Source organism: Emydura macquarii, unplaced genomic scaffold (assembly GCF_026122565.2).
Source record: "Emydura macquarii macquarii isolate MOO-44397 ecotype Brisbane River unplaced genomic scaffold, CSIRO-AGI_Emac_v2 contig_450, whole genome shotgun sequence".
Lineage (NCBI taxonomy): Eukaryota > Metazoa > Chordata > Testudines > Chelidae > Emydura > Emydura macquarii.
In genome coordinates this window covers 13,312,412-13,327,371 of record NW_027130587.1, presented here as the reverse complement: position 1 = coordinate 13,327,371, position 14,960 = coordinate 13,312,412, and the positions used below count along the sequence as shown (strand labels likewise).

Sequence of the window (14,960 nt, the reverse complement as noted above, 5' to 3'; positions counted from 1 at the left end):
GTTAGCAGGGCACTTCAGCTTGTAAAGCGGACTTTAGTCACCGTGCACAATAATGCAACATTTGTATTTATCAAGTTACTCAATTTCACTAATCATACTTGCATACAGATGTGATAAAACATTTAAGTCACATCTGATCAAAATGTGTGCTCACAACTCATTAATATTTGTATTGCCACAAGAGAAGAGATATTGCTAAGGAAAAATTTCCTCCTTCCAGAAATATGGATGACATAGTAATTAAACATCTGTATTGGGATAGCATGTAGAGGCCTCACCCAGGTTGCTAAGCTCTTGTGTTAAGCACTGTAGAAAAACAGCAAATAACTGTCCCTGCTCCCAGACAGCTTGCAATCAAAATAGTAGGTCAAACACTCTCTAAGGTAGTTAGAAAAACCATTTGGATTTCCTGGATGGCATAGTGATTCACATAGTAGATTGCTTACAGGTATATTATCGTATTTCTTCTGCGTGCTTAAAACAAAATTCTGAGAAAATATGAAGTCTTGCAAAAATCATTTATGAGACAAATATTAAAAGATACTTTAGAAGAGCTACCTAAAAAAAAAAAAGGTTATTTTCAACAAGGACAAATTCTCCAATTCTGAAAATGAAACAATATCTTTAGTCCAAGCAGCAGCCTGTAACTAGATCTGTTGAACTGGGCGCTGCAAGCATTAAAAAAACCCAACAAAGTGATGGGCAGTTCCTGAAGAATAACGGTTTGGCCTTGCCACACCTCCCATACATTTCCTATCTATAATGTGTATCTTTTAATATAAGGAAGTGTTGATTTTTAAAGCTCAGGAAAGTAAGGACATGTAACCTATTTAAGCACCAAATCTATCCCCCTTCATTCAAAGTGAACTTACTCCAGAGAGAAAATCCTACTTAGAATGAACATATACACCCTATTTTATATTATAATTTCTACCTTCCTGCCTCTGTTCAGCCAGAAGGGAGGGTCAGGGGTGCAAGCCTGCAACAGCAGATACTGAAGTTTTATGCACTGTAACTGGCTGTTGCTCCTCTGATTAGGATGGCAAAGGGAGCAGACTGTGGTGCTCCCTTGGTTTCAGGGAATTGAAAGATTTCAGTGTTATTGTTTCTGGGTCCTGTGTGGAGTGAATGCTACCTTATCCCCTCTGCTCTGGCAGACTCACAGCACTTCACTTACTGTAGATGAGCAACAGCAACAGAGATCAAGGGCCTCATCCAACTCCCATGGAAGTCAAGGGAAAAGGGCACAGGATCAGGACATCACTGCTGAATTCTGTTACTGCTCCCCTGGAAAGTAAAGATGTAGTCCCCATCCCTACCAGCTGCTAGGAGAAAATGTGAAGACAGAAGCCACCAAAAGTGTGCAGCTCCAGTTATAGCAGAACACTGTTTATCCTGAGAGTTGCTTCATATGCATGTAAATATCACATACTGCACATTATTTTTCAGAAGCCCCTTGAGTCAGTGATGTTTGAATTGCTATGAAACTTAAATATTTAAGTAGTAGGAGTTCCCACTCTGCTCTACACATAATATATAAAATGCATATACAGTCTAAACTTATATCTACGATTTGACTATTGTACACGCAAATTAAGTACTCCTCTGCGCATCTGCTCCTAATCCTCTCTACATCTAAGAGGCACTCCAACCTCTGTTCATTTACATGGATATAGTAGCTACTACATGCATTGTTTGCAGGATTCAAGAATCTGACACTGCTCAGGAGGAGTCCCTAGGATTTCACAGAGCACATTCGCTCCTGTTTGCAGCCACACAGAGCACATTTCCTGTGACAACTACAAAAATGGCCTGTTCGGAAAAGGAATATTAAAGTTTTAATGTGCTTTTAAGCTGTCTTTTAATGCAATTTAAAATAAGGAAGGTAACCAGCACCATGTGATCAGCCAGCTCACCATCAGGACTTCTGGTCTAAATCTTTGAGCACCTTTGAACAGTAGTAATCACCGTACTTCACCAGAAAAGCACTGTGTTAAAACTGTGTTAGCCTCAATCAATTTCTACATAATATACAAAATTACCATTGCTCGTTTTCTCCACAGACACAGGCATATACACATTAGTACTACTAAGCATATCATAAGCAAAAATTGCAAACATGATTATTTACACTTTTTTACAACAACATATCCCAAATTTGGTCTTCATGTATGCAATTTTTGAAGGTTAAAATTCTTAGTCATCTCTTGTCTTGACACTTCCTGCAGCAAGTGTTGATAAACTTCCTCTTTATATGAAAAAAAACTTTCAGTGAGAGATAGCAGACCATTTTAAAGCTCTAATGTGTAACACCCATTCTGACTGCTTTAGTTTTGAAACATCAAAATGTTAACTTAATATGTGAAGCCTGTCTACTACAAGAGACATTATTGTACAGGTAAGGAGCAGTTTTCAGGTGGCAAGATTTGACTGCTTTGCATAACTAGTTGTTGCTTGTGACATTAAATGACTTCTATTTGCAACCTGATAGCATAGAATATTTTGTAATTAATTTATGACTCATGTATGGTGTTCTACTTTGGTTTTCTTGTATTTATTAGTATTCTGAATACATCTCCCTACTGTTAAAATATTGTTATTAGAACCAATAATTCTCAAAACCAAGTTCAAAGTCTAATCAATAGTTTACATTTTTAGAGTACCTGGAATTTCCCCTGTGAATTTTTATGTTAATAGCCCTGGAATTTTTATCAGTACCCTACTGAGCTCTGATGAAGTCTAAATGCAACTCTCATCTGAATACACTTTGTAGAGAAGGAGAGCAGAGTAAGCACAAGTGAGTGAAATATTTTTACCTGTTGCAAACCTAAATATTAATTCATAACTCTGACATGTTCCCAGAACTTTTAACTTACTGTCTGGATGTGTTTATACTCTGGCAAACACGCAGAAAACATTATACATGAACACATCTGTGCTTTTATTAATATGCACAATGAACTGAGTTCTCAACAGCTTTACATTTTCTGATAAACTATTTCTTTGTGCAATTTAAATACTGAAGGTACATCAAAAGAAGCAGGATGTATTTAAACACACTGAATACGTGGCTTTATTAATCTCATCATTTAGATTGATGCTCTGACACTTGAACTTTAAACAGTAATAGCAAAAAACCTCCACTTCATTGCAGCAAGTGAATTTACATTAACATTCTACCTCTCACTCCAAACTCTATTATGTGCTCACGGGTCCATTTATAACAATGATCTAATGTGGGAATTCAAGTTCCATGCCCGTAATTGTAGCAGAAAATCATTTTAAAAATATATGCAACAAGTATTAATTTATAAAGAGAATTGAGAATGCAAGTTAAAGGTTAGAAGTATTGAAAGTACATTACATTTAGGGATGCTGCTTGTAAATAACAAATGTTAAATGATGCAAAACTACTGTTGTAATGAGCTGTTTTAATTTGCATTTGATTTCCTGTTTACAAGTGAGGATCTGAACTTTTCAACAAAATCTGAGAATCCATTCAGATCACTATTTCAACATTTTTACAGCCTTCTCTCCTATTTCCTTTTTTGGCAACTTGGAAAGAACATTGTGGCTGTTTCTCTTTTTAAATAAAACCACTCAAGAGGAAATTTAGAATCAATGACATGGGCCGGGCACCTGCTCCTACTCAATTCAGACACAAACCTGACGTTCACTTCAGTAGGAGCCAACATGCTGTTTTAAAAGAGTAGTGGGTCTGCCTTTTACATGGCTTTACACCAGTTTTATTGTTGGTAGTCAAAAGCAAATTAGTGAAGATAAACAAGATTTTAATTATAAAACAGAAATCCATATTATAATTCCGAAGTTAGCTCTAACTGCATGTTATTCTCTTTTTACTGTAGAATATTATAACAACACACTGTGGTCAGCAAAGGGAAATGGACACCAATCATATAATCCTCATTTTCTTCTATGGACAATTGTGGAGATCATTTTCTATGGAGACACAGATGCCTCCGATAACCCTATCAACTGTTTTTCAGTCACAACCAAGAAATACATCTGTCAGTCTTGGGGGGAAAAAAGGAAATACAGGTCCCATGTTCCCACCCCAATCAGCTGAACTTGCTACCTTACAGAAAACTGAAAAGCCACCAGTAGCTCTCATGACACCTCACATCACTTCAGCAAAAGAAAGTGAATCCAGTGATGGGAGCAGGGTAGCTGCAATGTTAATTGGCATAATTTTGACTTCTATGATCATAGCTATTATTATAATTCTGCTGTGGAAATGCTCAAAAAAGCCAGCTCCAATTGATCCGAACTGGGCAGGTCGCTCTCCATTTGCAGATGGAGACACACCAGATATGTTTGTGGAGACTATTAAAGAAATGGATCAGGCCCCAAAACGTACATCATTTTTCTCTACCTTGCCATGGAAATTTAATAAGAACACACATTCGTTGGATGATGCTGAAGGCTCTGAACTAGAAAAAAGGCCTGAGAAGTCACCCAGCTGCAATACAAAGGAGAAAAACAGCCAATCCACCCCTACACTAACGGCAGGTTCTGGCCCATTTGTTGCCAATGTGTCAGTTTCAAATAGTATCAATGTGCCCTCATCTCCTGTTTCAGATGCACTGAGTGAGGTATGTGACCAACCCTCCACTCAATCCAATCCTTTGCCCACCTGAGCCACTTTATCTGCAACCTCCACCTCATTGGCTTAACAAATTCCAGGAGAATCACTGTCCCAAAATCAGCAAACCCCCTGAATTTAAATCAGAAGCACAGAGCCAGTTTCCTCCATTTCCTGACTTACCCCATCAAGATGTAAATGAACCATTGCTGCTGCTGCTACCGCCACCACCACTGCCAAAAGACCTTTGATAAACTCCTGGAGCCTGCTTTGCAACGTATTTCACACAATTCTTACATGTATTTTGAAGCAAATGATTAAAGGAGAAGTTGAAATAGACAAGAACTATATGAAAAGTTACAGCTTTTATTAAACTTTAGCTTTTTGCAAATGGGAACAGCCTACAGTGATCTGCCTGAAAGTAATTACTTCAATACATATGGATGGTAGCTAAAGAAAAAATGGGAGTAAGTACATAAATGGCTTTCACAGATTTTAAAAGCCACAGGAAAAAAATTACATATATACAGCTTTCAAAATGCAATGAGTCCAGTTTTATAGACAGTCAGAGCATCTAAATTTTATGTTTGCTTTTCCAGGCTGTATAACTTGAATTAACAGTCATTTTACCAGTGCATTTTACATTTACTTAACTTTAATAAAATGTTTGAATACAAAGGGGTCTTGGTGACTTGTACTGAAATTCAAATTCACTGAATTTTTACTTGATTAAACACAAAAACTCTGATTAAAAGCAAAACTCCAGTGCCCTGAAACACATATCTACTGTATGTTTAGGTCTATTTACTGTATACTGCTTGGCACTAACATCCATCCAAAAAGGGAGAGGAACCCTTCTCATTTTTCCTTTTTATACTGACAAATGATTTTAAAACGGAGCTTACTGCCAATGTGCTCTTTAGTTGCCAGCATCTCTTTAGTCTTTTTATAATATCTTCAGCGGTTTTTTTTGTAGCCTTGAGGTCCATTACAAATACTACCATTTGCAAGACACAACCAAGTGAAAGTACAGTAACAAGACTGAGACCAGGTCAATGCTAATCTTGGATCCACCATGCTTGACTAATTCAAAAGGAGTTTAGTGGTCTTCTCTCTCTCACCCACTTGAAAGAAAAGCTACTGGTGTATGGACCCTAAGTTTTTGATAGAACAGTAAGAAATGTTAACACAGACTAAGGATTGTGTTCATAAGGAGAAAGGGGCTTTTTATTTGTAGCTTAGCAGCGCAGAGAGTTAAGTGATTGTAGGTTTCCTAAAAAAAAAGTTCAGCCAGTGCTAAATACGTATTGGGGCATGAATCTACTGCAGCATTTATGCTCATTAAGACATTTTATAAATGTTAGTTCAAAGAAAATTGATTTAAGCTCTACTCAACGTTTAGAGATCAAGTGAAGACTATTCCTTCATCCATTCATTTCAGATGAGTACAAAGGCTTGGTGAAGCAGTTATATGTTAGCATGTGTAACAGGAAGACAAATGCGTCAGGAGTAATTATGAGCAATGTGGTACAAAAAGAGAGGAAGAGGAGAATGAGGAAGTATACTACTGGTAGGTCAGAATAAACAGAAAGAATTAGACTTCAGATGGATTTTTAAACTGAAAATAAATTCTCAAACGAATAGAATCAAAGTGTAATATTATTAAAGAGAATTAAATCCACAGTTTTAGCTTGAGTCAAATGGAGTTTTACATGTAAGGATTGCAGAATTATGCCCAGAGTTTGCAGAACAACTTAGTGAAAAGCATGGAGCACAATTCACATTTTTTAGCTGGAATATGCAAGTCTTAGCGCAAAGGACACAATTTATGTTCACAAGAGTTCAATTAATACAGTATGCCATAAACCACAGAGTTAACTCTCATATATTGTATATTTGGACAAAGAACACTGATTCATTAATACATTTACAATGCTGTAACCTTCAAGTGGAATAACTGTTTCTGCCAGGATGAACCTTTATGGAATTTTATAACGGATCTTGCTCGAGAGAATTGTTTTGTGTGCTATGCAGCATACTGTATGTGACAGAATATAACTTTTACTTATAAGCAAGCAGATTTGGAGAACTGTATCTTAAAAATGATTGCAATGTAAAGAATTTGAACTAAAACTGAAATCCTAATGGAACCTCTGAATTTTGGATTAACATGAAAAGTCCATATTTAAGATTAATCCAAGAGACTCAAGTACAAGCAGCCTGTATTGCAAATCCAGATTTTCCATAAGGTGGATTCTTCTAAGATTCTTGGAAGAAATTATACAGCATTTAAATTAAAGCTGCTTTAGTTTGGAAAAAAAAGAGTCAAAGAAGGAAGTCCATTCTTAAAAGAGTAGCTACTCTGAAAAGGGGGTTCTTGTTTAAAAAAAAGTGATTTGGGATTCCACGTTTATTGTCCCATGACGACTTCCATACTAATTCGCTCAGTTTACAAGTACACATATTTTTTAACTGCCAGCTCTGAAAAGTCAACCTGAATTTTAGTTCAACCGTATTCTTTCTGGCTCATGGATCAACATTGGCAATTAAGATTTTGCTGGCCAAATTCTGCCTTCAGTTACACCTGAGCAACCCTTTTATCAATAATGGGGTAACAGACCATGGCCCTGTATTTGGAACTTAATTAACTATTTTGATGAGGATATGCGATCCAGAACAGAATTTAGCACACTGAATATTTAATTTCATAGTGATAAGATGCCAGATGCTGAAACCAGCTTCCCATAACATTTCAGCAAAGAAGGAAATTTTATAAATTTATAAATAATAAATTTAAGTTGATAAATTTAAGATTGCAAGCTCTTTGGAGCAGGGAATGTGCATGTGTGTGTGTTGCATACAGCATATTGTTAGCATATAATGCAAAAATAGTTGAAAGCTTACAAACCTTTTTTTTAAAAATTACAATTGGCAATTAAAATCATCAAGTTTTACATATACATTTTGTTCACTGACAGAAGAAAAGCAAAGATAAAAATAGCTACATAAGATGCCAGAAACAATAAGCATGTCAGATTTGTCACTGTCAGATCCATCTATCCGGACTGACTGAGTGGTCAGTGATGACCCTCTCAATTGATCTGGAAGACAACGCATTAAAACCACCCCCTCAAGTGGCGTAGCGCTGTGTTGATGGGAACGCATTTCCCGTCGGCATAGCACAGTGAAGACATCACGTGGAAGAGGAGTTATGAAGTCGACAGGAGTTCTGCATAGCTTGCATAATTCCTGTTGACTGCCACTGAATTTCAAGGTAAGCATAGACTTGGCCAATGTGTCAGAAAGAAAGGCTTTATATAATTTTTTAAAGAATTTTCTCTCTCTCTCTCTCTCTCTCACCCCTCCCTCGTGCCCCCCCCCCCCCCATAGCCTAAAGCTGTAATATTGATTGTTACTATATTGATTGTTTGGGGGAAATTTAAATAAAATCTCACTGAGAATATCTGTAAAAATCCCAAACTGTAATATACTGTAGCTAGGTTACACTGGATAATCTCATTTTAGCAGAGGAAAATTAAATTTTATATATAATTCGCAGTTTAAAGTATTATGAAAGACTTCAGCAGTATAGTTTAAGAAGGCTGAAGCAGAGGAACTCAGAGTTAAATTGTAAAGACATCATTACAGGAATGTAGATTAAAATTAAGGTACCAAGAACACAGCAATATGAACAGCAGTTGTAAATAGGTTCTTTTAGGTGGAACCAAAGCCAAACCAAGCTACAGAAATTCTACTGGATGTTATTTGTATAGTTACATTTTGATGGAGCCACATCTTGAAAAACATGCTTATCGAGAAGTTTAGTAACTCAATTAAAAACCTGTCTATTTTGTTGAATATGCACCCCTTGCAATAAATTTGAGTCAGCACCAACAACAGCTCTGCAGTCCTCCCATGTAGTGCTGATCAGGTGGTTGCGGAGCCCCTGCTAACAGCAATATGATGCAGCTGAAGAGGAAAGCACAATCCACAGAGGAACTGTAGCTACTCTCTAGAACAAGGCGACCTTTAAGTGTACATATTTCGGAGAAATGGTGCACTGATACTGCAGAAGGAACTGTGGTAAGTGTGGGGTTTTTTGGTTTGTTTTTAATTGCAAAAACCTACTACAAAATTAGAGATTTGGAAATAAGACTGAAAATACTGGGCTATGACAGTTGCATGCACCAGAAATTTGCTGCAATGACAGTTAGAGATTTCATTCAAACGTTTATTCACGTTTCAAATATACATGTTGGCTAGCTTTAGAGAATCGGAGTAATGATATTTAAAGGAAAACCATTACTAATGTCTATTTTGGAATAGGAATTCAGTTTTCAAAACTAAGTTTGTAACAAATCATCCAGATGCACTTTAACAAATCTTATTTAAGCAAATACACTGTGCATGTGTGGGGGGGACTGCTACATTACTGCAGAGATTTTTAAGGCAGATCCATTTGACAGCCATTTTTTCATCCATCTGTGTAAAAGAGCACATTATTTCTAAACTAATATAGGCTTGAAATCACTAAAAAACAAAGCACACATTGTATTACATTTGGAACAGACTTGCATTTTAGGAAGAAAGCCCTCAATTGAGCTCAAGGGGGAAAGGGAGATGAAAAAACAAGTCTCATTCTGCCAGGCACATGCCAGTAAATGGAGGAATGCTTTGTAAAGTCTTTTTTGAACAATTATACACACACACACACACACACACACACACACACACCCCCTACCTATTTTCTCCAGCAAGTCATCAGCGCAAAGATGACCCTTACAAATGCATTAAGTATATTGTCTATATTATAAGGGTATTATTTTGGTATATTTAATTTCAGGCAACAATGGAATACCAGATATTGAAAACATCTCCTTGTCTACTGGTCCTTCTGATTTTTACTCCCACTGTTCTGTGCATTTGTCCTTCTACGTGTACGTGCTCAGGAAATAATAGAAATGTGGACTGTGCTGGCAGAAACTTGACTTCACTGCCACATGAACTTCAAGCCAACATTACATATTTAAATCTATCCTTTAACCACTTAGTTGATCTTGATCATCAGCTGACTCAGTTCACCAATTTGAGGACCCTCGATATTTCATGTAATTGGTTCAAGAACATACCTGCTCATCTGCCCAAGTCGCTATGGGAAATATATGCCACAGGTAACAATATTAAAGTTATTCAGAAACTTGATACAGCTTATCAGTGGAATCTTAAAGTGCTTGACATTTCCAGAAATATGGTTGAAAGAGCTGTACTTATCAACAACACATTGAGTAGTCTCAAATTTCTCAATCTCAGTAGTAACAAACTTTGGACAGTTCCAACAAATATGCCCTACAACATAGAGACCGTGGATCTATCAAACAACTTTTTAACACAAATCCTTCCAGGAACACTGATGAGACTGCTACACCTTACAAACATTTATCTGCACAACAACAAGTTCACATATATACCTGACAAAGCTTTTGACCAGCTCTTCCAACTACAAGTAATAACACTTTATAACAACCCATGGTCATGCAATGATAAGCAAAATATCCCTTACTTGCTAAAATGGGTGAAGGAAACATCTGCCATTGTGATAGGGTCTCCATGCCCCAATCAAACAATGTCTTGGACTAATACCACACCACTTTTGACTATTCCCCTGGTTACAGACACTAACCTCATGGGTAAAGGAATAAAGGCAGTAGACACGAATGGCTCTCCAATGGCAACTGAACCAATCCAAGTGACAAAAATACGTGAACAATTTCGAGCAAATGAAGTTACATTAAGTGCCAACTTAAGCCAAACTGTATTATTTACAAGCACAGACAGACCATTACTCCTCTATCCAGAAGATCTGACTACTCGAAAAATTAGTTCTCATGAAGCAGCAGCGACACACACCATCTACATTAAAGAGTCAACTGATGTGAATTCAAGCATGATGAATTCAACAGGATCATCCACTACTCCCATGACCTTAAGTATTACCAGCAGAATGCGGACAAGCAACTCTAAAATGCCTCAACAAAGCACAACCATTACCTTAAGGAAAGAGGAGTCCACCACAAATATTTTTAACACTCAGATGCCCTCCAAAGCAAGCATTTGTGAAGTATATTCATTCTGTGTCGTAATGCTTAACATAGTGGCAATGCTGATCGGCTGCGGGCTTGCATTCGTCTGAAAATTAACAAAAATTTACTGCAATGATAAACAGTTGGAGCAAAAACACCCAAGTCAAACAGTGAGTCCAATACAAGAAATTCAGTTTTGAAATTTGACTCCGCTCTAAAGAAAGTAACCATTCTAAAACAAAGAAGTGCACAATTAATATCTTGATACTAAGCTGCTACTTATTTTAATATCTTACTGAGTAACACTAATCTGATTTTGTTTTTATGAAATGTGCTTATTTTGTATTTGAATTTTTAATTTTCCTTGCACAAAAAGAAAACATTGGAATTTTATGTACTGGTTTATGTATGTTTTTGTCATTAAACATCTGGAAAAAATAAAAGGCCTGTAACATATCCGCTTTTTCTTGCTTGACTTGCCAATCAGCAATTCTCGTGATATAGCTGTGCTGATCCTTTGTAAGTTAAAATGAAATACAAAAGGAAGAGGGGGAAATAAAGTAAACTTAATTTGTTTCACTAATCAATAGTTATTATTTGTGGAAATACGGTTGGCATGGGATATGTATATCCATAAATATTAAACAGAAATTTTAATACAGAATGAAGAACCATAGTTTTAAATTCAGGAATTAAAAATATGACAGACTATTTTGGTATGTACTGGACTGGGAAAAACCAAGGAAGGCAGCATGGTCTAGTTTTTCGAGAGGAGAAATGAGTGTCAAAGGAATGGCTTTTCTTTCTGGCTCTCCCACTGAAAGAGCTTAGACAAGTCACTTCACCTCTCTGTACCTCCAATTCCCCAGATTATAAAAGGGGATAATATACACCTACTATGAGATTCTTGGATAACAAACACTATCAGTAAAAGTGATTACTAAATGTAATTCTTTTAAGTTTAGTTCAAGCCCTTCTCTAATGCTCTAAAATAACTTACTCCATTATACTTAAAGAAAAATCATGATATGACTGGATCATGATGTACCTTCATACTACATTCTGCACGCCACTGAGCTGATATATACTTATATGCATAGTTCCATGTATTCTGCAGCACAGTAGCGCTAAATTGTGCTGCAAAAGATATATGCTACTAAAGTTCTGCAGCAACATGAAATACAGAGAAAAACAATTGGAAAAGGTGGCTTTTACTGAATTTATACTATTCCCCACTTAAAATTACTACAAGCCTTTGTTAATGTTTTCCTATGCATTTCAGGCAGTTGCTTAATTTCCAGTTTGCCACAGAATCCAGCATGAGGGTGCAGCAAAAGCCAGGGGACCTCACTAGAGTTTCAGTTCATCACACTATATTCCCTCTTGGCTGCAAGGCGAGGGATACAGAACATTCACAACCCTCCTTTTAACTACTTGGGAGGTATAAGGAGGCAACGGAGAGGAGAACTGGGGGAATGAAGTGGGAAACGAGACTCAGGCACTTGGGGATCGGGAGGAGCTGGGAGAGGCTTTAAGAAGTGCTGCAGGAGGCATATTCCAGTTCCTTGAATTGAGGATATCACTGGAGGCCACTGTTCTACAGTGCCTTGGTCAGAGAGGCTGGTCAGGGGAACCCCTTATCAAGAACGAATCACAGTATCCATGTGGGGTATGCATAATGAAAACAGAACTGCCTCTTTCTCCTTTGAGGAAGACGAAGAGGCTGGCAGGAAGCAGAGTTCTATCTGCTGTGAGTATGCATCCTCCAAGCGAGATACTAAAGCAAAAGAGGGCAGCAAAATTTTCATGAATAACCATCTTTGTCGTGGAGCTGCCCCAACAGTAAATTCTGCAACTGATTCCATGGCAACAGGAATCACAATTCACAAGACCTCTCATCTATGTGAACAATGTTTCTATGACCAAAAAATGGTCAAAAAGGAATGAGCAAGGAAACAGCTTATGTTTTAACTTCTAACTGCACAGCATACATTGAATGATGAGATTAAAAAACTTACTCAGTTATTTCACTGACATCCAATTACAAACACAGTTTTTAAGGCTGCAGGCAACTGAGTTATTGTTAGTGTTCCTTTGAAGAGAATAAATATTCACCATGACTAATACGTATCCGCCAAACTCTTCATAGCTATATCCCTAAAGATAGGTTAAAACACCATCAGGTTTCTGAATAATCTTGGCTTTCCTATGGAAATAAGTCAGCCCTTTCTGAACATGGTACCCAATTCAAAATGAAAACTTCTGGTGTTATGGAGGAAAATCAGAGAAGTGATCAAATAAAAGCAAATCTAAAATATTAGCTTGACACACTTTTTCTGCATGTCCTTTTCTTTCATCAAGCTCATTTACAATTATATAGTGCCTTTAATCTCAAAGAAGCCCACAGAGACTTGTAGACAGCTAAAGGATATATGTCCACTCACTACAGAAATGCAGCTACTTCTTGGGTGAAACTAGGCAGTTGTTTACCATATAAGACTACATAACAGTTTAGGAAAAGAAGACAAAACTTACAAAAGATTAGAAAAATTATATGGACATTTTAGGTAAAATAAACAGTTACTCAAGTTGAAATGTAAACAATCCTAGCTCTTAAGAGCTTACCATGTATCTTCAACAACTGCATAAAATTGGGGCCAATGGAAGAGTCATGATAGGCAAACCCTACCCTTCCTATCTGCCATTAAGTCTGAGGATATGTCTCTTCACTTACGGAAGCAAATTCGGCACTGCCAGATCGATTCTCTGGGATCGACACTCAATTGATCTGGAAGTCGACTGAATAAATCCACCCCTGGAAAAAGAGTAATGCTGTGTCGATGGGAGGGCATTTCCCATCGGCGCAGCATAGTGGGCAAGCTGCGCTATTTAGAATTTAGGAGGTCGATGGGAGATATGCAAGCTACTCTACATATTTCACGGTAAGCGTAGACCAGGCCTGATATAACATTTATCCACTGGTATCAATAGGCTTTGACCCAAAGTTTGCCTCAAGTCTCCCCACACATCACGAGGTGAATTCAGTGCTACTGGCCAGGACATTTAACAGACGGCACTGCCAGCAGCAGAGTGACCCCTAGTACGCACAAAGGAAAAAAATGACACCAACCACCCACCACTTCCTGAATCAGATATTTCTTGGAAATCTCCCATTCACATACTGGTCAAAATCTGCTTAGCTTGTGAGATTTGGCAGAGGTTACAGAACAAGGCGATATGACTGGATACACCTCAGGTACAATCAGAAGCATTCTCCAACACTACCTAGACACCAAACTTGCTCTTGCTGCACAATTCATGTAGTCATGTCAAGTTCTGCAAGTAGTCACAGCTAAGAGATAATCTGAAGCAGTCATGAGTATGTGGAAGTAGAGAATCAAGTCATTGGTGGAAAAGGAACAGTATCGGGCCACCTTCACGAGTTACTGGAAACAAATCTCCCTAAATCTTAGGGCCAGCCCTGTCTCAAACTTACCTATATTGGGGATAAGTTAAAAAGTCCTCTGGCCAACTGGCTGCTTTAAGTAAAGCAGGCTGAAATCATAAGGTTGTTCATGCACTGTTGCTGAGCAACTAGAATACATAATGGAGAACACATTTGCCTGCCTACTCACTGTTCTAACAGCAAGTCATTTGCATTCCAAGATAAATGTGAAGAAAATAAAAAAATAAATGGACATGAATGCAAATACACAGAATTACCAGGTACATGCACTAGTTTCAGATTTTGTTCAGTACTGTATTTTTAAATTCTATTCCTTGATTACACAAATACATTTCATGGTTTTTTCTAAAAAAAGCATTGGTTGCTATGGTTGCACACAATCATCACAAGACCCTGACAAAACTGATGTTTCAGTTTGATTCTTAGGGGTGTGGACATAATGGAATCAGTTTCTGCTTTTTTTAAAATAGTAAAATCATTCCACTCCAAGTCATCCCTAAGAATGTGTCAACTGAGTCAACTGAGGCGTAAGATTTTTCAAAATACTTAGGAAACACAATATACCATAAGGGCATAAAACGTTGTTTTAATATTAGTTTCTCCCATGCATACGCTAATGGATTTGGATTTTTTTAACTTAATTTCATTTCAGTACCTAAGAACTATGTTAGTTTGTGCATATTAATTGCTTATCTTTAGCTGTGAGCCTTTTCATTGTTACTCAGTAGTTTCAGCTTGCAAATATATGCTATTACCAGGCTGACTCTTTAGACAAGACGGCTAAACATGACCAATTTTAAGAAGACAAAGG

General features: G+C 37.3%; 3 protein-coding genes across 18 annotated transcripts in view; 2 read left to right on the top strand and 1 right to left on the bottom strand.

Annotated features, from left to right (window-relative positions):
* Positions 1 to 14,960, bottom strand: part of NF1 (neurofibromin 1) — a 147,641-nt gene that overhangs the window by 49,660 nt on the left and 83,021 nt on the right. The window lies entirely within an intron of this gene.
* EVI2B (ecotropic viral integration site 2B) lies at positions 1,557 to 5,233 on the top strand. Of its 2 annotated transcripts, XM_067537710.1 has the most exons (3): positions 1,557 to 2,398; positions 2,659 to 2,797; positions 3,867 to 5,233. In XM_067537710.1, exon 3 carries the CDS (start codon positions 3,903 to 3,905, stop codon positions 4,656 to 4,658), a length of 756 nt encoding a protein of 251 aa, XP_067393811.1. In that variant the 5' UTR covers positions 1,557 to 2,398; positions 2,659 to 2,797; positions 3,867 to 3,902; the 3' UTR covers positions 4,659 to 5,233. The 2 variants fall into 2 exon arrangements, with proteins under 2 accessions (XP_067393811.1, XP_067393810.1); XM_067537709.1 differs by lacking the exon at positions 2,659 to 2,797.
* Positions 7,792 to 11,133, top strand: OMG (oligodendrocyte myelin glycoprotein). Its single transcript, XM_067537708.1, has 3 exons — positions 7,792 to 7,877; positions 8,492 to 8,686; positions 9,447 to 11,133. The coding sequence occupies exon 3, from the start codon at positions 9,453 to 9,455 to the stop codon at positions 10,791 to 10,793; it is 1,341 nt and encodes a 446-aa protein (XP_067393809.1). The 5' UTR covers positions 7,792 to 7,877; positions 8,492 to 8,686; positions 9,447 to 9,452; the 3' UTR covers positions 10,794 to 11,133.